Here is a 26894-nt window from a genome sequence, read left to right on the forward strand (position 1 = left end):
CAGAAAGATATAAGATGAATGTTGCTTTAAGCCATAAAGTTTGGCAGTGGTCTCTTACAAAGCAGTAGATAATTGGAAAAGCGGCTGTGTAGGAGAAAACAAAATGAGATAACAAAAATGTGAAAACAAAAGACAGACATATCTCTGAGACAAGCAGCTTCATGGAGAATAGGACGGAAAAGATAAAAATGAAGGAGAAGAATTTCGTGTGGCTTACTTCCAAATAGTAATGAAGGGCTTGATTTCTTCCAATCTATTCATTTTGCCAAACAAATTCAAGAAAAATTTGAAATACTGGTTGATCCCAGTATGAAGTAATATAAAATTGAAATAAAATCATTTTGAATTAATACAAGTACACAGTCATGGTCATTTCTACCAGGGTTTCCAGGGACAATTTCTGCCTGAACTCTTTTAACAAACACCCAAGACTCATTTGTAATGAGAAGCTCCAATTTACATGCAACTCTTGTTCTAAAAGTCTTTCAAGATTTTCTGCCTTAAGAATGTGAAATTTGCCTGTTCTTTTTTTAGTTACCGTGCCAATGTGCTTAGCAAACACTTTACATATGGACGATACAATAATAAACCTCAATCCAGCTCTGGCCAATTTTTCAGAAATTTTTGGGGGAAAAAAAACAACAGCAGACGTCCAGATTAATGAGGTTTTATAAAACCCAGCGAACAAACAGCTCTTGTCTAAAGGTTTGCATAAAACAAAGGCCCTTCTGTGATTATGTGCCCACAACAAAGTGTTACTTCCTAATTAAACCTACACAGAGTGTAGAGCACTGCTTCAAAAAAGCAGCCTTTATTTTCAATGCCATAGGAAACGTTTCCTTTTTTACGAAACACACTTTGTCTTCTAAAGGGACATTACACATTTTTACTCACAAATCTGACCACTCCCAGCGAACATTTTGCCCAGGTTTAAACATTTTGAAAGGAGATTACTAAACACTGATTCATTTTCCTGCTTCTTGGCCAAAAATCACATGTTAGACAGCACCCAGATTTACCATAAGAGAAGCGTTGATACTCTGCCCCATTCCCAGGGGAGAGGACCCCATTGAGTGACAAAGAAAACAGGGGTTTAGGAAGAACCCAGACACTCCCAAATCAGAAGGAAATTGTCAGAACTCCTGCCAGCCTCCCCAGGAAATCGTATTAGAAAGAGAAACAATGATGGGAGACCGGGAACAAATGAGGTGGGACTGTGTGGGTGGTGTGGAAGGAACCAGAAGTCGCTGTGTCCAGCCCCAGTTGCAGCAGGTACAGCCATGTGACACTGGGCAAGCCAGTGGACCACTCTGCACTGCCACTTCTTCACCTGCAAAGAGGGGGCCATCTCCTCTCCAGGATTGTTGGAGATGAAGTAACATGGATGAGAAAAAAATGCTGTCGAGTCTATAACCTATACCTATATAGATACCCATATATATGTATATAGACACACATATGCATAGCATATGAATATACAATGTATAGGTTGAGTGTTCATATACATTTGTAGACTCTATATGCTACATAGATAATATACTGTATATATTCTATATACTATATTGCTAAATTCTATATTATTCTAAATTCTATAATACTAAATTCTATATATTATATATAGATTCCTATACATATACACGATATATATGAATATATGTATAGATTCCTATACACAACAGGCAATGAACATTTCTTTTGAAAGGGATACTCAAAACTAAACAGAAACTTGCCATATGAGCCTTGAAAATGATTTGTATGCACTGCACTCCTTCACTGGCATGCAATCCTTTTTCACTGAAACCTCAAGTTATTACCCATAACAGAAAAGCAACCAACATGTCATGCGTGGGAGCTATTATGCAAATCATGGGTAAGCCACAGAGTAGGATGTTAACGCAGCTTTAAAATTATTAATAATGATGTTAGTTATATTGGGAAATGATCATGCTATAAAGTTAAATAAAACATCAGGACACAAACGTATTTGTCACAAACCTCAGCCGGAAGGATGATATCGTCCAAGAATGCAGACAGGGATGAGTTCTACCCTTGAATTACTTCAACTAAGGCTCAGTTCTGCCATCTGTCTAAAGGAGATAATGCAGAACCAAACTCATAGTGTGATTACGAGGGTTCCACAGAAAGCCTGGCCTGCAGGAGTATGGAATAAACGGCAGCCCTATGACTGCACTGTTAATTTAAATACATAGACGTGCATGCAAAAGTCTAAAAGCAAGTACACTGATGTTATTGGTGGTCGTGTCAGAGTAAAGGGATGACAGGTTTTTCTGTCTCTTTACACTTATCTGTACCTTCCAGTTTTTCTACAGTGAGCCTGTATTACTTCCCTAATTAAGAAAAAAATAAGAATTATTGACTTATGAGCTTATTTTCTGGAAATCTGCATAATTGTACTTCTTAGCTAACCTTATTAGCTAACTCTAATTAGATTGTATCTTGCTTAATGTTTCCCATGTGATACCTGAAGATTTTTAGGACTCCTAAGTCATTTGTGGACTACCAGTGTGACAGGGGAAAGGAAACATATTTTTTATAAGGAATTTGTCAGGTGCTCAACCAGGAACCCTCCTTCATTTTTTTTTTTAAATTGAAGTACAGTTGATTTACAATGTTGTATCAGTTTCAGGTATAGAGCAACGTGGTTCAGTTTCATATGTTTATTCTTTTTCAGATTCTTTTCCATTAAGTTATTATAAGACCTTGAATATAGTTTCCTGTGCTATACAGTAGGTCTCTGTTGCTTATCCATTTTATATAGAGTAGTGTTGCATTTTACTTTGTAAGCTGTCCGAAAGCATAGCACCCAACCACCCTTGACGCATCTCTGCCACGATGCCACACGATCAAAGAGGAATAATAAATAAATACATACAGAAATAAATAGAACTGCTTCCACTTCCCCCACCACTGTCCTTAAAGTCACAGTGTCACCTACGGCAGCCTCTCAGCTGAGATCCCAGGACGCCTAGTCTGTCCACGTATTAGAAGGCAGTCCATGATTTCGCCATGAGGATTATCAATTTTGCATTTTCATTCCGAAGTTAATCTAAAAACTTATAAAAGCATATTCAGAATCTGGCTGACCACTGTATAACAAAATTCTGACCCAGGATTTCAAGGCTGCCGATCTGTGTTCATGTCACTGCCCTGGCACAGTGATCACCTACTGAGATGACAGTATTACTGCCGGTTGCAAAGTGACTGCAAATCCACCTGCTGTACTCTGCTTCTCAGGGTTTGAAGGCACTAGTGGGAGGCAGGGAGGCCAGAGGAGGGAGGCAGGGAGGCCAGAGGAGGGAGGCTGGAGGAGGGAGACTGGGAGGCTGGAGGCAGGGAGGCTGGAGGAGGGAGGGAAGATATTTCCCCCTCTGTCTACTTGCTGTTCCGGTCAATGTCTTTCGCCCAGCAGCAGTTGGCCCCAGTCTTTGGCTTTCCAGAACTCCCCACATAAGCCTCCTCACCCCAGCTCAGAGGTGGGGTACTCTCCTGCAAGCCTCCAGCTGTGAGTAACCCCAATCGCCTCCCTTAGTTCCTCCTCAGTGGTTAACTCTCAGTTAGCTAGGGACTCTCTTTCCCAGTTCTCTCACACCCATTAACCAGTTCCTCCTACTAGACCTGTCCTTTTAAATAACTGCTGTGGTTTCTGTTTTCCTGATTGGACCCTGGCTGATAGAAAACAGCATGTATTTCACAGTATTTTAACATTTTTTAATTGTGGTAAAATATATATAACATTAAAATGACCATTCCAGCCATTTTAAGTGCACAATTCAGTGGCATTAGGTGCACTCACATAGCTGTGCAACCATCACCACCATCCGTTTCCAGAACCTCATCATCTTCCCAAACTGAAACTCTGCACCCATTACCGCTCACTCCCCATCCCCCTCTGCTCAGCATCTGGTGCTTTCTGCCTCCATAGACATGACTGTTCTAGGGACTGCATGTAAGTGGAATCATACAGTGTTTGTCCTTTTGTGTCTGGCTCATTTCACTTAACACACTTTCAAGGTTCATCCACGTTGTTCATATATCACAATTTGCTTCCTTTTTAAGGCAAAATACTCCATGCTATGTATAGACCACATTTTGTTTATCGATTCACTGTCGATGGACACTTGGTTCCTTCCACCTTTCAGCTACTGTGAATCGGCTGCCATAACACATGGGTGTGCAAATATCATTTTGAATTCCTGCTTTCAATTCCTTTGGGGATATAGCTAGAAGTGGAACTGCTGGATCATATGGAAATCCTGTTTAACTTTTTGAGAAGCCACCACACTGTTTTCCATAGTGTTGCACCATTTTACGTTCCCAACCAGCAATGCACAAGGGTTCCAATCTCTCCACACCCTCACCAACCTTTATTTTCTGTTTTCTGATAATAGCCATGTTAATGGGTGAAAAGTGGTATCTCATTGTGGATTTTCTTTTCTCTAATGATGAAAGATGTTGAACATCTTTTTATCTGCCCAGTGTCTTAACTTAGAGTATCTCAAACTGGAAATCCTTGAGTTCTTAAGTTGAGAAACTCTACCATAGGAATACATTTTAATATATTTAATAGCATATATACAGTTTAATATAATTAACAACTAAAATAATGCTGACAATCACAAAATTCAAGATCTATCGAATGGGTATGCTCACTCTCTCAGAATGATTTCTTTAAAATTTTAAGTTATCACAAGAGATCCTGGGCTCATGTCCATGGTATCATGCTAGGTCATTGGACAGTGAGCAACAGTTTATGACTGGACGCCACCCATGTATATGTTAGTTTTACATTTGTTAAAGTGACTCGTCAGTTTTATTTTTTTTCTTAAAACTACCACACTCATTCAATTCCCACAGATTGTTTTCTTTTTAAGTAAGACATTGCTAGATATCAGCGTAAATTCTAAAATATGGTGAATCGATGCAAGAAATGAATAGCAGGCATTACTTTAAAGAAGTAAAGAAATAAATCTAAGCGTTCCTCTTGTAATGTGTTACTAAAGCAAACACTCCGTAGTTAAATCTTATTGCAAACCACACAACATTTATGGACTTTCTGATAACACCACTTTTTATCTTTTCTTTAGCTTATCTTTCAGGTAACCAAACATTATATACAGAGGCTAAAATGTCATAATTTCTACAGCTGTCATCAACTAGAGAATGAAGAATGGTATCAATGTCTTTGGCATTTGCCAAAACAGAACGAAACTGACTGATTTGGTCATAAAACCTCAGGGGCTGACATATTTATTAAGTTACATGAACACATTTACAACATGAAATTGTTGATTCCTGATAACACTGAGGTCTGCCTAATTTTACTTTAGAAACCTGTACTTCAGAGTTTACTTTTTTTTTTTTTGCGGTACGCGGACCTCCCACTGCTGTGGCCTCTCCCGTTGCGGAGCACAGGCTCCAGACGCGCAGGCTCAGCGGCCATGGCTCACGGGCCCAGCCGCTCCGCGGCATGTGGGATCTTCCCGGACCGGGGCACGAACCCGTGTCCCCTGCATCGGCAGGCAGACTCTCAACCACTGCGTCACCAGGGAAGCCCCCAGAGTTTACGTTTTTAAAGGAGTGAAACAAAGCAGTCAATGGGTTATTAGTTGATGGTCATCTTTTAATCAGGCTGTGAACCAAAAAAAGGAGGGGAGTGTGAAAATAAAGCACTGATTCACAGTGTGATTACACACTCACTGCCTCACCGCTGCCGACGTCAGGGTGTGAAGTCAAGCCTCCATAAACGTTAACAGGGAAGGAAAAGGGAAGAGGAAGGAGAAAGGAGGAAGCAGACAGCTGTGGTCCCTGCCCTCATGGGGTGTATAATCTAGAAATTAACTAGCAGCTGGTGAATTGTTGGCCTGACAGGGAAATACACAGGCTTTGACGACAGAAAAGTCATCAGAAGGTATAACCACATTCTAGAGCTGAGTGTCGATGAGGCCCAGGAAACAAGGATGAGATGAGGCGGAAGGGAGCCATCCAGCTGTCAATACCTAAGCAGGACCCAAATATAGCCTCAATCCTCATGGGACAACCAGCTCTGGATGCAACAGAGCAGCCAGGATCGCCAACGGTGGGTTCTGGCCAAAAATATTTAACTGGAAAGTAATCAAGACTTTAGAGCTGAGTTTAGTTCATAAGAAATAGAGGGCATAAAGGAACATGTTAACAACATCACAATGAAACCACCAGACAAATCCAGAATGTAGGATATTCTACAAGACAACTGGCCTCATCTATTCAAAAATTGAATATCATTTTTAAAACTGTAAGAGAGGACAATTCAGATTAGAAGAGATTTAACAAGCACATAACAGGCATCAAATGCAATGAGTGTTCCTTACTGATCCTGGTTTGAAAAAGAAAAAGAAAAGCTATAAAAGACATCGGTGGCTAAACTGGGACAACTGGATATGGGTGGAGAAATAGTTACTAGGAAATTACTGTTCGTTTTGTTAGCTAATGGCCTGGTGCCTATTCAGAACAAATGTCCTATTTTCTGAAGATACAAAAAAATCTTTTATTGGTCCAATGTCACCATGACTGCAATTCACTTGCAAAGTGTTCCCAAGATGAAACAAATGTGACAAATTGCTTAAAAATTCCTGAATCTCGGGGGTGGGTATGTGTGTGTCACAATAATACTGTTTTCTACATATTCAAACATTTTCACAATAAAAAGACTCAATAAATAAATATCTGAGAAAGGTTTGCTCAGCGATAATCATATTGCATTTTTAAACTGAAAGCACAGTAGAAACTTCACGTTGTGTAAAAGGTAAAGAAAATTCTGAGTATTTTGTTATTTTAAATAATCTCAATTTAGAAGCTTATGTAAAAACACTAGAAAGTACTTAGAAGCCTATATATTCTGTGTGTATGCTTGTGTTTGAATATGCCTTAAAGACCTAAAAGTGAGGCCCCCGAATTCCTCAAGCTGATTCAGTCCAACTGACAGCAAAAAGATCTCCTGTTAGGAGAAGTCAAAATCGACAAATTGCAAGATAAACAACAGTTGAACATGGATTTGAAGTCTATTCGTAAAATGTCCAGCTGTTAATTTGGCCAAACTCACGTAGTATCGCATTTGTAATGATGAAAATGTTGTAGTTTTTCCCTTAAAGAAGGAAAATACATTGAAAAGATGATGAGAAAACCAACATTTCCTGCAGAAGCATCCTTAACCACTGAAACAAAAACAAAAACCAGGGCAAAAAGGGGCTTTTTTCTCTCTTCCTTCAGGCAGATTTGAAAATACAAAGGCATGACATATTAATTCAGGATTCGTGGCTGGAAACACCCAGAAGTATTATTTCACTTAAACGTTGACACTATGAACCTGAACTTTAAAAATGTCTTCTGAACTTCACATTTTACTACCTCATTTACTGTTATGATTAGAGCTCAAAAGTTCCTTGTGCACAAACAGACACAGTATTGTCTTGTTTTCTACTTAAAATCCTACTTTTTTTTTTTTTTTGCGATACGCGGGCCTCTCACTGTTGTGGCCTCTCCCGTTGCGGAGCACAGGCTCTGGACACGCAGGCCCAGCGGCCATGGCTCACGGGCCCAGCCGCTCCGCAGCATGTGGGATCTTCCCGGACCGGGGCATGAACCTGCGACCCCTGCTTCGGCAGGCGGACTCTCAACCACTGCGCCACCAGGGAAGCCCCCTACATATTTTTTAATGATCACTTATTCAAAGAATTACGACTTTTCATCATGAGATCGCCAAAATTCCTATTTCCATCCTACAGTGCACATTTCAACTAGTTGTCTCTTTCAAGGATATTTCACACGACAGTGATGAGTTCTAACCCAAGAGAAATGGAATGGACATAAATAAGAAGGGTATGCCATCACTTTTCTGGAGAACTGAAATCAGAAATTTGACAACAGCTGCCACCTTTCTTTTTCATCCTTTCCACTCAGATTTCTTTCCTTCTCCTTCCCTTCCCCAGAAATATCTGGAGCAGCCAGAGCCCGTACCATGTTTCTCTCCATTCTCCTATGTGGTCTTAAAGCAAAGCAAGGGGATGCAAGTGGGGTCTGAGCCATTTAAACACTGCCTTTCCCAGCTTGTGCTGAAGGCTTGCTCACAGCAGTAATCGACAACCCCAGGTACTCACAGCCCTCGCAGACGGCGTGACAGGGGTGAGGCAGTGTCCAGAGGTTTAAGACTATCCTCTTTTGTTTCCAAGCTTTGTTTTCTACGTAGAACCCTTTTACAACAGCTGCATAGTGATAACAGCAAGATAACAAGCTCAAAAGGCTGGAAATGCATGCGTTTTGTGACGCCACCTGCAGTGTGTGTGGACACCTGGGTACTGCCTGGCGTGGCATCCTGGGCGGATGGATGATCAGCGTCCCAACATAGCTTCTAAGAACATCAGACCACGTGGAAACACTCCACTCACCTCCCCAAGGATACCTGGGCACGATAAACGTGACAAGAAACGGTACCAAGGACAACTTCTGTGTCTCACTTAAATTCACCGGGTGGAAAAGCAGTGAGACCAGAATGTAAACGTATTAAGAAACAAGTGGACTTTCCGGAAGCTCATGAGATTACAACCCAGCAACCCACAGGCCTCCTGCAGTGGCTCTGGCCTTACCCACCTGTCTCAAGTCCAGAGTGATTGTGACCCAGTGGTACTCTCTCCCGTTTTGGATGCTAGGACTCTGCCACCAGTTATTCGTGCCATCGATGGCATTTGATATGGGATGGCGTTCTGTTGAAAGAAAACAAGAACACGCAATGCTCCCAGCTTCTGGTTTAAGTTTTTTAACTTCTAAACTGTAAAATCAGTGGAAATGAACAGGTGAGGAGAACGCAGGTCTGTGGCTCCCTAACACAAGTCTCCAGTAGTCGGTTGAGAAGGTGTACATTTCCACGGGTCCTCCCAAAGGGGGCGCCACTTGCCTTTGGGGTTGGCACTGCTGCCGTCGCAGAGCCGGCACTGGGCGTTGCGCATGGCCCTCCTGGGTACGTGCTCCACCAGCTTGCAGTACGTCTCCGGCCCCTTCTCCCCGCAGGTCGCGTTGGTGCTGATGTGGGCATTGCTGGCAAGGTTGAGAATGGCAGGGAACAGCCCTGAAAATCAAAAGGCACCAGATCAGCTCCGCCACTTGAAACCGAAAGGTCAGATCACTTCATCTCACTTTGCAAGTAAATCAGAAAGAGATGGCAAACTTAACAGTTACCAAAGGGGAAAGGAGGGGAGAGGGATGAATTAGGAATTTGGGATTAACAGATACACACTACTGTATATAAAACAGAGAAACAATCAGGACCTACTGTATAGCACAGGGAACTCTACTCAGTATCACAGAATAACCTATAATGGAAAAGAATCTGAAAAAGAATATATCTATATATATAAATGAATCATTTCACATCTGAAACATTGTAAATCAACTATACCTCAATTAAAAAAAAAAAAAGAAGGAGGGGAGTTCCATGGTGGCCTAGTAGTTAGGACTTGGCACTTTTACAGCCGTGGCCCGGGTACAATCCCTGGTTGGGGAACTGAGATCTCACAAGCCGCACGGTGTGGCCAAAAAAAAAAAAAAAAATTAATTAAAAAAAATAAAATAATAAATAGAAAGAAAAAAAAGAAAGAAAAAGATGGTAAGTTCACATGCTGAGTGGAGGGAGCCCTATAGGAAAGCAGTATATATGTCAATTTCATTTACATGAAGTTCTAGGACAAGCAAAGCTCATCTATAGGAAAAACCGAAGAGCAGTTGCAAAGGATGCGGGCTAACCGTGAAGGGACTGGAGGGAATTTTGTGGGGTTGGGCTCCATTCTCTACCTGATAAAGGTTTGCGTTGCACAGGCACACGCAGGTGTGAAAAATCACAGAATGCACAAGGTTTGGGTAGATTTGTGTATTCCGCTATAGGTTGATGTGACCTCAAAAAATAAAAGTCATAAAAAAAAATTTTTTAAGAAGAGTCATAAAAATATTGATGCAAATGCTGAACAGTTTACGAGCAAAGTATACTTAGGTCTTTAACTCACTTGGAAATGCATCAAAAAATTAACCTGGATTGAAGGGTAGAGATGGATACATGGACGGACAGGTGAGGAAGAGAGTAGGTAAATGTTCGTTGCAGAATCTAGGTAGGAGCGTAGATGTTCACTGTACAGTTCTTTCCACTTTTCTGATTGAAAATGTTCATAATAAAATGTTGGGAAAGTAGGTTTTAAGACAAGGTTCAAATGACCCAAAACCCGTATTTGCCACTGAAATTCAAGCAACTTTCACTTAGGACATCCATCCTGTGTTCACTTTGTTCCAGGTGCCTCTGCTAGTACTTACGAGGTCTTTCCTATGATTATCTAGGATTTCTCTCTCTTTGCTTTCTTTACTTCCTGTTTGTTTTGGTGAAGAAAACATTAGAACACAAAGAACCAGTTTTCAAAATTCTCTTCAAGTCAGTATGAATCTCTCTCTGTCTTTGTATAATCTCTTTGTCTCCAGAGATTTTTATCTTTAAGCAGCTGATCCAAACTCTTCAGAAAACAACCTTTGGATGACTGTGAGAAAAATAACTCCATTGGGTTCTTTAGAGATTTGACTTTATCTTGGTAAAGACGATCATAGCAGTGAAGATTCTATAAAGTTCTAGAAAGGATGGGGCAGGTGATACAGAAGAGGTGTTCTTCACGAATGGATGTTGTGAACTCAGGTAGTGTGAGAAGGAGGGGTTTCAGTTAAGCGGGCTTCCTCTAATTTACCAGAACTTGACTCAAGGTCACAGAAGATAAACTTTTCTTTATAAAGGATATAGAATCAATATTATCTCTAAAATATTTCTTTTCCAGTGAAATTTGAAAAAGCACAATATAATTTTAGTAATCTAGAAGGAATTCATGTATTTAATTTTTACTTTTTAGGTACTGCTTAATATTTTCAATGACCTTTTCTTTTTTTTTTCCTTTGGCCACGCCTCATGGCTTGTGGGATGTGGGATCTTAGTTCCCCAACCAGCAGCTGAATCCAGGCCCTCAGCAGTGAGAATGCGGAGTCCTAACCACTGAACCGCAAGGGAGTTCCCAACCTTTTCTATTACAAATATTTTAATAATTTAAATTATAAAATAAAAATGGTTATTTTTATGAGTTTCTATATTTAAAAAAAACTCACCATGCAACTATTAAAAAAAATAACTTATGGTTCAGTCAAAATAAAAATATAAATAGAAAAAAAATAACTTATTAGGTAGTCTTCCAAAGAATTTTCACATAAAACAGAGCTACCTATTAGCAGTTCTATCCTAGGAGAATGGCCCTACTCAAATCAATAGACCCTTAGCCTCTCAATAGAAAATAGTTATGGAATATTGTATTCTAGAGCATTACTCTTAATTTTGAAACATAACACAGACTTACATCATATAAAGTTTTAATATGATGTGTATTTTTTCGTTTTTAACTTAAAGTTGGTCATTTTTATCATATTCTTTTAAAGGGATTTCTTTGTCAATTAAAAAGGCTTTATGAAAAAATTTATGCAGGTCCCCAAATTATTATTTTTCTCAACCAGTAGTTAGACACTTACATTTTAGGCAATGATCTAGTTCCTAAAGCGACATGTAATTCTTGGGAGTCGTACTTACATGGGGGGAGGAGCTGATATTTATTCTGTTTGGTACCGAGGTAAATATTAATTTTAATAACTGTGGTGTTACATCCAAATAGCTGCAGCGGTGTTTTCCAGGCTCTGGACCACGTCTATGCATTTCGATTTGCAGTGCAATCAACTCTACCCCTTCCCTTCTCACAGACTAGCCAAGCAAGGAGAAGAAAAAAGGTCACAGGAACTAATTTAACAATGCATTTCTCTATCAACAAATCCTTTACTAGTTAACTAAAAAAATGTTCCCACTTTCTCTTTTTTTCTCCCCCTCCAGTTGCTGGACATCAGGAGAACAGCCCACTTCCTGCCCGGAGCTCCCCACACCCCGACCTGCAAGGGCCTTGAGTTATTGGGGAGGTGGAGGGTGAAGGGGGTGGGGGTCAGGAGGGCACCCGCCTCTTTACTCAGGAGCCTGTGCTCTGAGTCACTGAGAAAAAGAAGTTTAAACCTTGTGAACATAACATAACTTTGGTGAATAATATCTCAATTGTAGGAATCAGGTAGGTCTTACACTAGACAGGTTTTAAAGCACTTCCATACCTCCTTACCTGGCTGGTATTCTAAAAACACTTTTAATAAAAAGAAAGATAAGTCCCTTTGTTAGCATGGTTGTGTAGAAACACCCTGAACTAATTTCTAAAATCTATAGGGTTGCCTTTCACTAAAACTAAATCTTTCTTCTCAGATAAGCTCATATTTGGGGAAAAAAAAAAATCACTAAAAATTATTCCTTACCTATTACATTTGCTCTCACTTCATAGTTCTAGAATAATTATTATTCCTTGTTGCATATGACCACAGCTGCTAGAATATGAAAGAGAGTTGGAAATTTGTACTGGAGGAAGCATGTTTGAAGAAGAATTTTAAAAAATTCCTCAGGTTGCTGAACCTTTTCAAAGACTACTGAAATATTTCAATAAAGGGCAACTAACGTGAGCTTCAGGTAGGGGGAGAAATAGGAAATCAAATGGTCAGAAAGGGCACTGGGATCAAGAACCTGCCAAGAAAAAAAGTGCGGCTTTACACATAAAAATCAAAGGCAGAACGAGGTCTGCAGCAGGCACATGTGACACAGTTTCCCATCACTTGGCCGTGCACTTAATATATTAGACGACTATACATTTTTTGTTGAGAGACATTATTTACTTTAGTTAGTGTTAACTGTGATTTGTACTTTTGCCCCCATTCGGGACACACAATGGAATCATTTTTCCACCCCTATACTTAACCAGTAGCTAAAGACTTCATGACACCAAACTCCATCGAGCATGAAATAAATTCCTTCTCACTCACCAGGAGTTTCTTTTCTTTTTTAAAACCCTTTATTCACAGTCTGGGTCCACTTGGCCTTCTTAAATGCATTTTAGGACCACTTTCATCTACTGGAAACTCCCTCATTAATAGTAGGTGAAAACTACCACGAAACTGAGGGCAAAAAAATGCTACTACACATGATGAGCGTGGTTTTTAGCTGAGATACTTTCCACGTTGAATAATTTGTTTTTAAAAGTTTCTGGGCTTTTTCCCAGTAAAAAATATTTTTGCTATCTAAAAAATAGGGTATCTAAAATACTGACTAGCGCCAAGGTGCAAGGCTCACTGCAGCAATTTCTTTATCAATATTTCTCAAATTATTCGGGGCCAACCGTTCGTGGCCTTAATGCATTTGGGGTATAAGAGAAGCATGAGTTTTTTCTAATGAGTTTTTTTTTTCTTTTTTGGAATAAAAAAAATTTTGGGGTTCTACCAAATGTTATATTTGTCTAATCCATACTCAGAGTCACTGTGATATTCTGAAAAGGAAACGATTTGCAATTCTAAGGTAAAGTATCTGGGAAAATATGTTCAGATTGTTTTTAATGGCATATTTAATATCTAACCTGGAGGTGTCCGGGCTTAAAATGGACTGTCCATTCTAATCATGGGTTTACTATCACCTCTATTAGAATCACTAGTGCCTGTAACAGCAGCTTTGGGTAAGAAGTGAGCATTTGGGATTTTGAGTCAGAAAGCCCTTGGCTTGAATTCCGGGTCTACCAGTTGCCTGCTGAGGGCTTCCCCTCTCAGTCTCCTTGTCTGTGTAATGAGAAGCACTATGCCTGGGAATATTTATGAGCATTAAATGAGACTGTGTCATAAAGGGCCTAATACATTGTATGAAGGGCTCAATAAATAATTGCTATGATTATTTTCATATTATCATTGGATATCACTAATACAAATATAATTAGACTTTCATGGTTATATTTCATCTATTGGAGTCTCTGTATCTCTGATTAAGTTTTAGATGAAGTAGTTGGTTTGCATTTAAGGGTCATCAAGTACGAAAAGGATCTACCTTTAAAGAGAAGAACCATGCAGCCCAGAAAGCCGTGCATCATGAAAGAGGAGTGGAGGAAACTCAGACCCTCGGGTCACCCCACCCTCCTCCAAGGCAGGGTGTCCCTGCACGGAAGGCTGAGCAGGAGTGTTCGCCCGACTCACTCATCCCACCTCACCCTCCGGCCCTCCCTCTCCTCTTTTCCTTCTTATTATTCTTTCTGTTGTTGCCTTTGCAACACTGTATAGCTGGATCCAAGTTAAACGTACATTTGTAAACAGCGATCCCCTCCTCTCATTTTTCTGTAAGCTGACAGGGAAGGCATCTCTGGGGTGACATTTGAGCAGCTGCCTCAAAAATAAGAAGGGACTAGCCATGCAGGGGTAGCACTATCGTTTAACACATCTGGCTTTCTTTGTATTCTCCTTGCATTAAAAACATGCTGAGAATAGGTCTGTGAGCTTTGTCAAAGGGGTCCACTGGCGCCAAAAGGTCAAGCATCCAGGCAGGGAAAGCACTTCGGCTAAAGTGCTGGGAGCCAGGAGTTAGTTCATGGCGTAGGTGACTCTGTAAGTCTGCTTTCCCACCTCCTCTGCCAGGAACCTAGCTCATCCCTGGACAAGGGCAGCCAGGAGGATCCAGGTGGATTGTGAAGATGAGAGGGGCTTGGACCAAGGCAGGAGTTAATGTCCTGCTCAGGTGAAGTCCTCAGCCACCTGACCAGGTGGCCTGGAGAAGCAGCTGCCTCCAGCTCAGGGGCCCTAAGTGGAAAACGAGTCCTTAATGCCAGTTAGGTTGCAGGACCAGAAGACGAGATGCCTTGAGGAAACTAATGAAAACTTTCCCTCTCTCCCAGGGAATATAATCACCCTCATGAGATGTAGGTTATCATCTGATTTCCCACATTTGGCACACGAGCGTATTTTCAGGGCACGCTCTCTGTGGATGCTAAGGACCACACATGAAAGGAGAGAGGGGTAGAGACAGAGGAACGTTTAAACTGAAATTACTTAACAGTAATGCATCCCAACCCCTAAGATATGTTCAGGAGGCTCTTTACAAGCTGTGGCACAATTCATCTTAGCTCAAACTTTTTTTCCCAGAAAACAATACAAATATACCTGTATATTATGAAGTATGTGTATTTGAAAAATATTATAAATTAAACTGTTTTCCCACTTTTACTTCTAATTCATCAGCCATTGACAGCGGCTTCTGACAATAAGGGATTCCTTATTCCTGCTTCTTTCCCACAAGAAACCTACAACCAACATTTTGCCAAACAGAACTACACCATTTAAAGACATTCTATTTCAAGTTATTTATTATAAATTAAAATCACTTTAATCATTAGTTGTTTTGTTTATCAAATACCAATATTTTCAGAATGTTGAAACAATAAAACATCGACACTAAAGTTGAAATAGATGAAAGTTTTGCTTGCTTTGTGTCAAACAGGGCTTCTGTTTCCAATGAGAATTCTGCAAACTTACCAGTTATTTTATTTCTCAAAAAATCTACCACTTGGGAGCACTTGTGAAGGAAAGTGACTTGAGTCCCCTGTGGGCTGTAGCGGACCCCTTTCAGCCGAGACAGAGAATGAATGGCCCCTCCCTCCGTTCCCAAAAAGCAAATACTTGGTTTTTGGACGAAACCTATTTAATCATTGGTGGCTGTTAGTAAAAGAAAAAGCTTTAAAATATTCTAGGGATTCCAAGGCCCTTTCCAGCACAGTGGGAAAAAAAAAAAAAAAAAGATGGGAAAGAGAGAGAGAAAGACCCCACAGGAACTTGAGGGAGAAGTCAAATCCCAGCTCCTGGGAGTATGGCATTTAACACCCTTGACTTTTTTTCTCACGTGAGAAGATGAAAAGAAATTTAATCTCAGAAAACCCAGATGGGGTGGTGGGCAAAAGGCCTTGGAAGGGTTCTGCCAGAGTCCACTTCCATAGCAATGGGCTCGAGGTGTCCTTGACAAAGACAGAGGTTTTCACTATAAGATAAACAAGCCATGAGGACCTAGGCCTGAATACTGTCTGCAGAAACTAACACCTTATCAAGACCCGCCTCCTCCTGCCACAAAGGTTCCTTAATGCTTATATTTGATGACACTGCGGGTTTTGACTCAATACCCAAGTTTAGTTGCAGAGACCATAACTACAATTCATCCATCAAGAGGTTTTCTCTTTTGTTGCCACAAAACTGAAATTTAAGGGCAAGAATTAAAAAGCTCTACAGGATCGAAATCACTATAGCACACAGGCAAAGCACAAAAGCACCTCAACATCCATAAGTATTTTGATATTTCATATTATTCCCATTACCCTGGGAAGCCACTGCCCCTCCTCCCTCCTCCTCCTCAGCTTAAAGGGAAATCCAAAAGCAAGTGCAGCCTTTAGGTGGAATGTTGACAGCTCTGTTGAATGAAAATGCAGTTATATTCTGCTTGTATCAATATCATTTATCATGTCTACAATGTTTATATCATTTGCTTAAATACCTAAAAGCCTCAATTAATTCAACATTTCCTAACCACCTAAACGCTTCCAAAAACCACCAACTTTTCTACGAATGCTTCAAGGTCTTAGTTATTTCTTCCCCCTTCTTCTGCCACTTCTGTGCTCCATTATATAAATTTTACTTGCTTATGCTTTAAAGCTTTGGCATGCTCTTTAGGGATGTACCCAAGGCCACTTCATGGGTGTGCAGTCGCCCTTGGTTTACAGCCCTGTTGACACTGTCTTGAAATTTCTCATAATGTAAACAAGGGGGCCCACATTTTCATTTTGCACCAGCTCTTAAAATTATGTAGTTGGTTCTGGATATGCCTTGTGAAAGCGTCAGTCAGGGACTGTCCTCACGAGCATCCATGGACCTCTGACTGGATCACTTGGCATTCGAGATGCCCGATGCATTACCGCTTCTAATACCAGGACAATGACCCCAAGGAGGCTGGATCCACCGGATTACAGCTCCATTTATTCCAGAACATACTGAGAGGGACAGCTTACAAACCACGAAAGCATTTGCAGTATCTTCCACCTCAGAGTCCAACAGCAGACAAACGCATTTGACAGCTAGAGTAAACACCCCAATCAAAAGTCCAGAGTCACATTATCTTGGTATCATTCTCACTGGGGTTGATAACACTGTACTTTCTGAGTTCTAGTACCATTGTTTTTTCTGAGATTGGGCTGCTTCTTTATCTAGATACATACGCTTAATGGGATAATCTTCTATTTTTTTAGAGCGATTACTAAGTCAAGGATGTATATGAGAACCGTGATCACTCTCTTCAGTTCCTGGCCTCACGCTGGCTCTTCACTCAACTTCAGTTCGGATTCTCCTCCTTTAAATCCCTCAAAATGCCCTCGTCAAGGTCTCCATCCCCAGCGTGCAGTTCACCTGCAGTTTACTGGACCTCACGGTAGCTTTTGTAAACAAGGACCCTTCTCTCTGGTTTAAACCCCTCTTCTTTTGGCCCTGTCATAACTGCAGACACCTAGTTCTTCCCTCTGTCACAGCAGCTTGCTGGCCATCTCTGCCAGTGATCCAGACTCTCCCCATGACCCGATGTCCCAAGGAAAGCAGAAGAGGCCCATCCCCCATACAGGCACATTCTCAGGGGGAAAGCGGGAGGCGTATACTTTCCCCCAAAACTATTTACAAACACTATTTCGGTTTTCCACCCCACGTGCCCAGCACTCCCTTGTTCGATATGATTAGTCCCCATGTGGATAACAACAGAACAAGGCATCACACGCATGGGAAGTGAACACACTGTGTCCTGGAATGAGTGGAATCTCAACAGTGGCTAAAATAAATCCAGTATAAGTTTCACAGGGATAGATGCAGGACCTTCCACGTTTCCCCAAACCCACCTGCAAGCACAGCGCAATCTGGGTGAAGACGGAAAAGATGCTCTAGTTCCTGGTGACAGGGACACACAACATGAAAACGGTGCTATGAGAAAAGTGAACATGACCTAAGGTTGAATTAATAGAAAATGACCCTTGGCATCCACAGATTTGATCTTTATAATTGAACTATGCACAAGATTTACGAAAGTCTTTCTGTGCTCAACTGGGCAAAGAGAGGGTTGGAGCAGAGCTTCTCAAACTTTTATCAAATGAGCTGGAGATCTTGTTACAAATGCAGATTCTGATTCAGCAGGGCAGGGCTGGAGCTGAGCTACTTCCTGGTTAGGTATCTCCCTGGGGCTGCTACTCTGACTTCAGCAGATGAAATGGTCTCTTGGGGTTTTTCCAGCTCTAACTCTCTGGGGTTGGCCAATTCAGCCAAGCCCTGGAACAAAGTTCATCAGACTGATGAGTAAGATCACACTTCCTCCAGAGTCTTCTGTCACTATTTAACCAGATCTCCAGATTCCCCGCACTGCATTTATGTTTTGGAAACCTATGGCAATTATTTTTAGAGGGAATTCGGGACTTCGGTTAAAACAAAGTTTTTTGGCTTATAGTAAAGAGGGAAAAAAGGTCAAGGCCTCCAAAATTAAAGATGTAACATACAAACAAGGTCACCTGAGCATCAGCCAGGACAATCTATTAAAGCAAACCTGTTCGACCCGAGTGATGCTGCCACTGGCTGGTTCATCCATGTTGAAAATGCTGCTATTGAAGACATGGTGAAATGCTTCGATGATGTTCAATTTGAAAGAAGGCTATGTACCTGCGCTGCCTAATGCTGACAGAGACCCAGCCCTTGCAGCCTGTCCTGTCCTGATGGTGCTGGTATTCTGACCTGATGTCTTTTCACAGAGGCCTGGAGGGGGCTTTACACACGGGGGTGGGGTGGGCCAGAGGGGACAGCACGGCATCCATCCCCTGGCTGCCCTGGGACCTTGCCTTTGAGCTTCCGGGACATGGTCCAGGTCTAGGTGACAGAGGAGAGGAAGCATTTTCAAAAGAGCCTCTGAGCAAAAACAGGGCCATCCTCAGAAGGTGGGGCCGTCTCCCCATCCTAGAGAGGAAGACAGCTGGAGAGACTTGGGAAAGGTCAAGGACACAGCAGTTCCCTTGAGCCCTCTGCCCCCATCATATTAAAGTAAGATTTCTAATATTATTTTTCTTTCATTTTCTGAATTTTTCCCTATATTTTCATTATGATAATAGGGAAAATTTAGTCTATTTCCACACATTAGTAGTGAATCAGAACCCAGCCTGGACCGCATGAATAGGTGACTCTCAAACAGGCCACATTTATATACAACTTCTCTTTTTATTTTTTAAATCGAAGTATAGTTGATTTACAATGTTTCAGGCGTACAGCAAAGTGATTCAGTTTTATATATATATGTGTGTGTGTGTGTCTTCTTTTTCAGATTCTTTTCCATTATAGGTTATTATAAGATATTGAATATAGTTCCCTGTGCTCTACAGTAGGTCCTCGTTTCATATTCATCTTCTTTAATACATTTTCTTTTCAAACAAACCAGTAAAAACCAAATAGCCTGTCTTTCCTGCAAACTGCAGTAGGATTCACATATAGGTCCCCCACTTTGAGCAAAGTACACATCTTCAACAATGGACTGTGGACGGTGAGTTCTCTGTTTTAGTCCTAAGTGGCACTTTCCATACTTGCCCCTCCCCCGCGGGTCAGCACTTCAGCACAGACCTCCCCCTGCTGACTCTCCAATCCTCTGCCCTTTACACTGGACAAGCTGGCATGGTTAGGAGCCTAATTTGTTTACAGGAGGAGGTCAGCCCTTCTTTCAACCTCTGAGATTGGTTCCCCACTGGCCAGTCCAGAACTTCTGTGAGTGCAGCAATTGTTCCCTCCTGGGGGTTGCAATTTCCAGAGCCCTCCCCGACTTGAGTACCTTGAAACCGAGGATGTAAACTGATTGACTCAAGAAGAGCATCCTCTAAACATAAACAGTAACTAGTACAGTGTCTGAAATTAAGAAACTTCAATATAAAGACAGTGACTTGGTGCACGTGATATCGTGTGTGTGTGTGTGTGTGTGTGTGTGTGTGTGTGTGTTACTTAGGTTAAACTACCCATTTGCAGCTGGTATTAATATCAATGTTGTGTCTCTTGGGGTGGTCAGGGCGTATTCCAATAAGGAAGACTGTCCAGGGTCGGGGCACTCACCATAATGTTCTCTGTCTCCATCAACACCAATACTTTGCTAATTAGCGAGGAAAATATTTTAAATGGGCTATTAGTAAAATTAGTGGATTGTTAACAGAATCACGAACAACAGAAATAGAATCTCATAAAGAGAATTTCATGGTAGTCAAGATATTTATATAAATTAAAATATTTTAGTGGGACTTCTGGCTATGGTAAGTAAAGAGATTGACAAAAACAGTTATATAACTGAACAAAATTTTCAGAAACAACCATTTCAGGATTTTGAAACTAACCAACAACAAACAAGTTGGGAAGCTTTTCTTTATGAAAAGCTACTCTCTCTCTCAGACTGTGAGAGAGAGAGTAGCTTTGCGCCTGGGTCTACTCCATACTCACCCCCGCTCCCAGGGCAGGGTGAGCCCTGAAAACCAGCAGCTTTAGTGCTGGAGATGGACAGCTGACTTGATTTGGAGCAGAGAGTGGAAACAGATGCTCCGTAATGCTGACAAAGGTGTAAACTCAGTAGAAAACAAATGGGGAAACCCTGTAGTTCGGCTAGCTGAGGTTGCCATCCTAGTAGGGGAAGATACAGATGGCTAGACCAGCCAAACACTTAACAGGGGATCCTGGGCACATGGGCATCAAAGAAGGACCAGATCGGCTCTCCATACTTCCCAGGCTTTTTTTATTGAAAAAGAATAAAATAGTTAAGAAAAGATTTAACAAAGGAAATTCAAGACCAATACACTGAAAACTGTGAAACATTTCTGAGAGAAATTAAATAATATCTAAATGAATGAAGACAGGTTTCTTATTCATAGACAGGAAGACTCAGTATTATTAGACAGCACTTCTCCCCAAACTGATCTACAGATTCAATCTAATTCCTACCAAAATCCCAGCTGGCTCTTTTGTAGAAATTGACAAGCTGATACTAATGGAAATGCGAAGGACCTAGAACTATCAAAGCAATTTAGCAAAAGTGAATTGTGGAATGGCTTACATCACCCAGTTCAAAACTTATTACAAAGCCAAAGGAATCCAGACAGTGTGATGTTAGCACAGGGACAGACACATGGATCAAAAGAACAAAAGAGGGTCCAGGAATATACACTGAAAATCTATCTGATTCCTTCAAATATTATCTCAGAATTATTTGAATTTGAAATTACTTCATTTACAGAAAACTGTCTTACGCACAAAGTTTCAGGGAATGTTTGACCACAGAAAACAAGGCACATCTTAACTTAGTCAATTTTAATAATTAAAACTAAACCAACAAGGTTGGAAACTACTAAAGGCACACTAGATGTTATGCTCATATTTCCAAAGAGAATAGGCCATTCTTCCATTCAGTAATAAGTGATTTTTATCACACAAAAATCCATCTGTGACATAAATTCTGTATGCCTTTGTTCTGTTCCTGAGAAGACCAGGCTGGCTTAGCCCAAAATGCCTGGAGGAGAACAGCTGTTCCCCACTTAAACGATGTCCTCCAAAGGCAGGCAGGTAGAGTTCCTTTAAACAAAAACTCTATATAAGAATGTAACTCCAAGAGCTAGTCAACAAATACCAACAAGACTGAAGTCAAGACAAAACAGAGTGTTCTACAGTCACCATCTTCAAACTAAAAGGAAACACACTGCAGTAGAAATGCAGTGTTTAATCAGAGTTCTCTGTTCACAGTGACACTATTTTACAGCAATAAGTGGGGTGATATCGGTGGTCCAGGCATTCAGCAACAAAAATCCCTCCAGATTTGAACTGATGGACACACGTAGCCTAGGATTCCTTGGGCACTTCTTGTGCCTGCTTGACTACAGCTCTAGGGGTTCAAGGACCAGTGTGCAGAACTCTAGAAACTCAACAAATACCTATTGAATATGTGAGTTAATGAGTTGTGGGCTTGAGATGCCTAGAAGTCAGTGGCCCCAAATCTAGAAATAAGATTTTGTTAAATATAATCTGGGCTTCAAGCCTTATTCGTCATTCAATATTATTTCAATTACAAAAACGTAATCCTTTTTTCTCCTTTGTACTGAATTGGTATATGGGGAAAAAAAGGTGAATGATCTCTTCAAGCTGCGAAGCCCCTCCTGATTTCCAGATTCTGTGGCTCTTCTCTCTCTGTGTTGGACCCCGTCTGCGAGCAGGGAAAGTATCTGGACTTAGTGTTTCTGCTACTAGGTTGTCCCTGGTCATGTGTTTTGGTTCAGAATGTGAGCTTTGGTCCCGAGAATGTCTGACCATCTCCTACCGTAGCTTGGTTACCTGCATTCTTGTTCCCCATCCCTGCATCCTGTCTGGGTACCTGCTAAGGCCTCCCAGCCTTCTCAAGCTGGCATCTGTCCTTTCCCAGCCCATCTGTGCCCAGGAATCATCACTCTGCCTCTTCATTAGGGACTTTTCCAAATCCCAACCGCCTGTCTGTCTGAACCTCTCAATACTATCCATCCACTGGGTTCCCTCACAGCCCCTGGTGCTTGTCTGAATTGGGACTTTCATTCATTCATCCAACCAATATTTACAGAATCAACCCTAAACGCCAGACGCTGAGTAGGTATTAGAAATAAGAACAAAAATCTCTGCCCTCCAGGAGGGACAGGCAAGGTAACAAACCGTTACAAAACGACGTGCTGGTCAGAGGTGTGCACAGATTGCTATGGCAGGAGCAGGAGGCACACCTGGATGACTGGGTGGACCAGAATAAGGCAGTGTCACAGGTGAACCACCATGTCACATTATGGGAACCACGGCTGCGTCAGAATGGCCCGAAGAGGGTACGCAGCGGGAGAAGCAGCTGTGGAGAGGTTGCAGCAAGGCCAGACCACAGAGGGCCGAGTAAGTCCTGCTCAGTAGAGCGAGAAGCCACTGTAACAGTTCCACAGGGACAGGATGACCCCATTAGCTTCACGGCCCGCTAACCCCTGGGAGGCTTCGGATGCCAACGGCTTTCTGGGCCCTGGGGAAACTTTTATTGGCCACATTAGACTCATCCCAGCATCTGCAGCCCAGCTACCCATTCCTGCAGAACCTGCCTCAACCCAGCAGATGGGCCGGGTCCAGATTCCGGCTCCATCAGTCTGGGGTTAGTCCAATACAGCACCCTCCAGTACCATTAAGCCTTTAGGTGGGCGCTGGTCTGCAGGTCAGTGTAGGTGGGTTGTGGGTGTGTGTGGTGTGCGTGTGGTATGTCTGGTGTGTGTGGTGTGTGTCTGTGGTGTGTCTGGTGTGTGTGGTGTGTGTGGTATGTGTCTGGTGTGTGTCTGTTGTGTCTGGTGTGTGTGTGGTGTGTGTGGTGTATGTGTGGTGTGTGTGGTGTGTGTGGTGTGTGTGTGGTGTGTGTGGTGTATGTGTGGTGTGTCTGGTGTTTGTGTGGTGTGTGTCTGTTGTGTGGTGTGTGTGTGGTGTGTGTCTATGGTGTGTCTGGTGGTTGTGTGGTGTGTGTCTGTTGTGTGGTGTGTGTGGTGTTTGTGTGGTGTGTGTCTGTGGTGTGTGTGGTGTGTGTGTGGTGTGTGTGTGGTGTGTGTCTATGGTGTGTGTCTGGTGTTTGTGTGGTGTGTGTGGTGTGTGCGGTGTGTGTCTGTTGTGTGGTGTGTGTGTGGTGTGTGTCTGTGGTGTGTGGGGTGTGTTAGGGACGTAGAAGGTAGAAAGGCTCTTATTTTGCTGTTGGAGCTTGAAGGGAAGTCATAAGCCAAACACTGAAAAAACCTTCTAACATGCAAATGACCAGGCCCCACTCCAGACCACATAAATTGTAGTCCCTGGGGTGTGGGGGGGGGGGGGGGCGCCTGGGCACTCATGTGATTAAAATCTAACGCGCAGCCCAGACAGAGAATTTCTGAACTAACTGTACCTGCTCTCCACGCGCAAAGAGCTGGCCAAGCAGGTGAGCTGTGAGGCCCCCTGAGACAAAGGAAGTCTGGAGGAGTAGATGTCACCCAGCAGGGGGTTTGGTGAGGAAGCTAAGGCAGGGCACTCGCTGCCCCTCCCCTCTCCCCACCCCCACCCCACCCCCACGGGGCCTGCTTGCTGCAACCTGAACTTCTGTGACTGGGAGCAAGCAAAATACAGATGCTAACTTCCACCTGTGCTACTTGAATCCCCTCAACCATGATTTCTCATGGAGAACGTTCCTTTCTAGCTATGCACTTGGACTTCCTCAAAAACAATTCCATCAAGAATGTCCATAGTGGAATCATAATGAGGAAAGCAGCTGAGGAGGACCTCAGGACACACCCCGACTTGGGGCCTGGAAGGTTGAGGGTCCACTACACGTTTGGTGCATGAAACTGAGCAAGTGAATGAGCAAACACGGGGGAAAATCTAGAAACACTGACTAGAAATGACAACGATCCCACAAGAGAACATTATTCCCTACCCCAAGAAGGTATCAAGGATTTAAAATGCCAACTCCCTTACAAGAAAAGCGGTGGGAGCTCCCAAAGACATTTCACAACGTTCATGAATATCTCAAACTCTCCCCACCCCAAACTGCTGGGATGAACAAAAGTGCAGCCATGAAGCCAGGGCAGAGTTGTAAAGAGTTGGGAAAACTAGATCACGTACAAAAACAAAGACAGAAATGCCTGAATTGGAGATTCAGAAGGAAGGGGCTGAAGGATGGACAGTGGGAATTTTGAGGATGGGGAAAGAGTGATAGCCCACCACAGGACAGAGCAACAGGGACAGAAAGTACACCAAGTGGCAAAGATAGTTCTGGAAACAACTATTTAAACTAGAAACCCAACAGGCTCAGCTTGAAGGCCAGTTGGAAAATTCCTTCCGCCTCTGGTATCCAGATAGGAATAAGGTTTCCTGAAACAGATTCTAGATCCTACTCAGACCTGTGGAATCCTAATTCCCTCCAGTGGTACGAAATCTAGGAAGCTGGAGGACCTCCTGCCCCGAGAGGAGCCGGACTCAGGGCTGGGTTTGCAATCCAGGGGCTGGGTAAGGGTTTCATCGTTGTTAAGGCAACCCCGTTGCCTCTGCGGGGGGCTGGGGGGGGCGGTTTGTTGGCGTTACTGCCCTCTCACTGCCTAGGGCTCAGGTCCCAGCACTAGAACCTGTGCCCCCAAGTTATCTGTGTGTGGAAAGAAATGTGGGGAGCTAAGGTTTTGCTCTTTGAAAGAACAATGTGCCCTCTTTTTGACCTTGATCGATGGCATTCTGGGCAAGCCATCCACAAGAGGACCAGATGGCAACTCTGGCTGGATGGGAACCCCGACTGATCACAAAATACAATGCAAGTTCAAAAATGGCCATAGAGGCCATAAAAACAAGTCTGCCCTGGGGCGGGGACCAACTGGCCATGGGGGATCGGCTCAGGCTTCAGGTAGAGAGTGGGGATGCCGCTCAAGTGAGGGAGTCATGGGAACAAATCACACAGCCCAGAGTCAATACCTGACTTTGTGAATCTGGGGGGATGACGGACGGCTGTGGCCAGCGGGTGAAGCCAGGGGGTGCATTATGAAGACAGTGGTTAAGGAGCACCAGTCTCACTGCCATGTGGGACTAGATTAGAAGAGCGGATGCTGCCATCAGAGACTTATTCCAAGTGGCTGGTTATAGTCTTCTGGACAGACAGTGATCATCTGCAGTGTAATAAAGAGGAACAAAGGCAAAAAAACCAGAAAAAAAAAATCAGGGACCTTTTTAAAGGAAAAAACAAAAATGCAGAGGGATGATTTAGATAGGGGGAATACCAAAAAGAGAAAAGAAAGAAAAGGAAGATGAAACCAAGGCGACCGAAAGAATGCCATAAACTGGGAGAAACAGGGAAAGAAGTCATTGGAGCAGGAAAGAATTCCTGTGCTGGGCCTGAGATAACAAGAGAATCGCTTTTAGTGAGTAAAATCCTGCCATTACAAAGAGGTTGGAAGACATTTAAAAGTGGGGTGTACAGTAATCAGCATTGTGGAGCGAGGTTTTTCTCCTTTCTGAATGTCCCCTCTTAACTAAAAAAGATCTGCTAAACTTAAGCATCTTTTATATTGTTGTAAAGAGTTTCCTGAGGTTCTGGCAGGAAATTATGGAGCAATGCAACAAAATGCAGGAAATCCTTCAGGGAATGGGAAAAGATGGCACTTTCCATAAATACTCATGGAGCTAAATCTGACATTCCCATCAGCAAGGCAGGAGGTTCTCTGGCACAAGAACTGGAGTCATACTGCCTGCTGGGCCAGCAGATCCGACTTCAAAGATAAGTTCAGGAATGAAGAGATTCAGACTTCAAATGGTTGAATCAAAAAAGGGAAAAAATGCACACACACGCTGAAATCAGGATCTGATGTGTTTCCACAGCATCGTTTCTGGATTAGCCTCTGAGGTAAATGCTTACCTAGGCAAGAATGTTATCCACCACGCTGGTGTGGAATCTCAGTGTTTCCATTGTCTGTCTCCTGCCCCTAAGCAAGACACAAAATCACTGGGAACAAGTTACCCCAAAGAAAGCTCTCCCGATCCAGCCCTGAGAAAACAAAGACGCTGGTGGCAAGCATCTGTGCCATGAAATGGTTACTCTGAGTGCTGTCACCTCAGTACAAAGGACATGAAGATGCAATGAACCCAGCTGGAGTGCAGCATTTTACACTGAAATAGCTCCCTGGCAGGCATGTCCCAACAGAACCCAAGTTCACGAACTTACCTAAATTACTTCTATAAAGGAGTTTCTTCTCCTCATTAATTTTGAAATGCATTTATTTACTCAATTGTCCATGGATACACGCTAGGATTTTAGAAGTAAAACAAGTAAAATAATTATTTGCAAGCATGTAAATAAGCTACATACATCCTTCTTAGGAGAC

At 42.4% G+C, this 26894-nt stretch overlaps 1 protein-coding gene across 1 annotated transcript in view; it reads right to left on the reverse strand.

Moving 5' to 3' along the window:
- Positions 1-26894, reverse strand: part of LAMA1 (laminin subunit alpha 1) — a 159848-nt gene that overhangs the window by 127413 nt on the left and 5541 nt on the right. The window contains exons 2-3 of the mRNA XM_032654047.1: positions 8948-9118; positions 8644-8756 (exon numbers count right to left, since the gene is read on the reverse strand). Of these exons, the coding sequence (XP_032509938.1) occupies positions 8644-8756; positions 8948-9118 (284 nt within the window). The remainder of the gene's footprint in view (positions 1-8643; positions 8757-8947; positions 9119-26894) is intronic.

This window comes from Phocoena sinus, chromosome 14, assembly GCF_008692025.1.
Source record: "Phocoena sinus isolate mPhoSin1 chromosome 14, mPhoSin1.pri, whole genome shotgun sequence".
In the NCBI taxonomy this organism is placed as follows: domain Eukaryota; kingdom Metazoa; phylum Chordata; class Mammalia; order Artiodactyla; family Phocoenidae; genus Phocoena; species Phocoena sinus.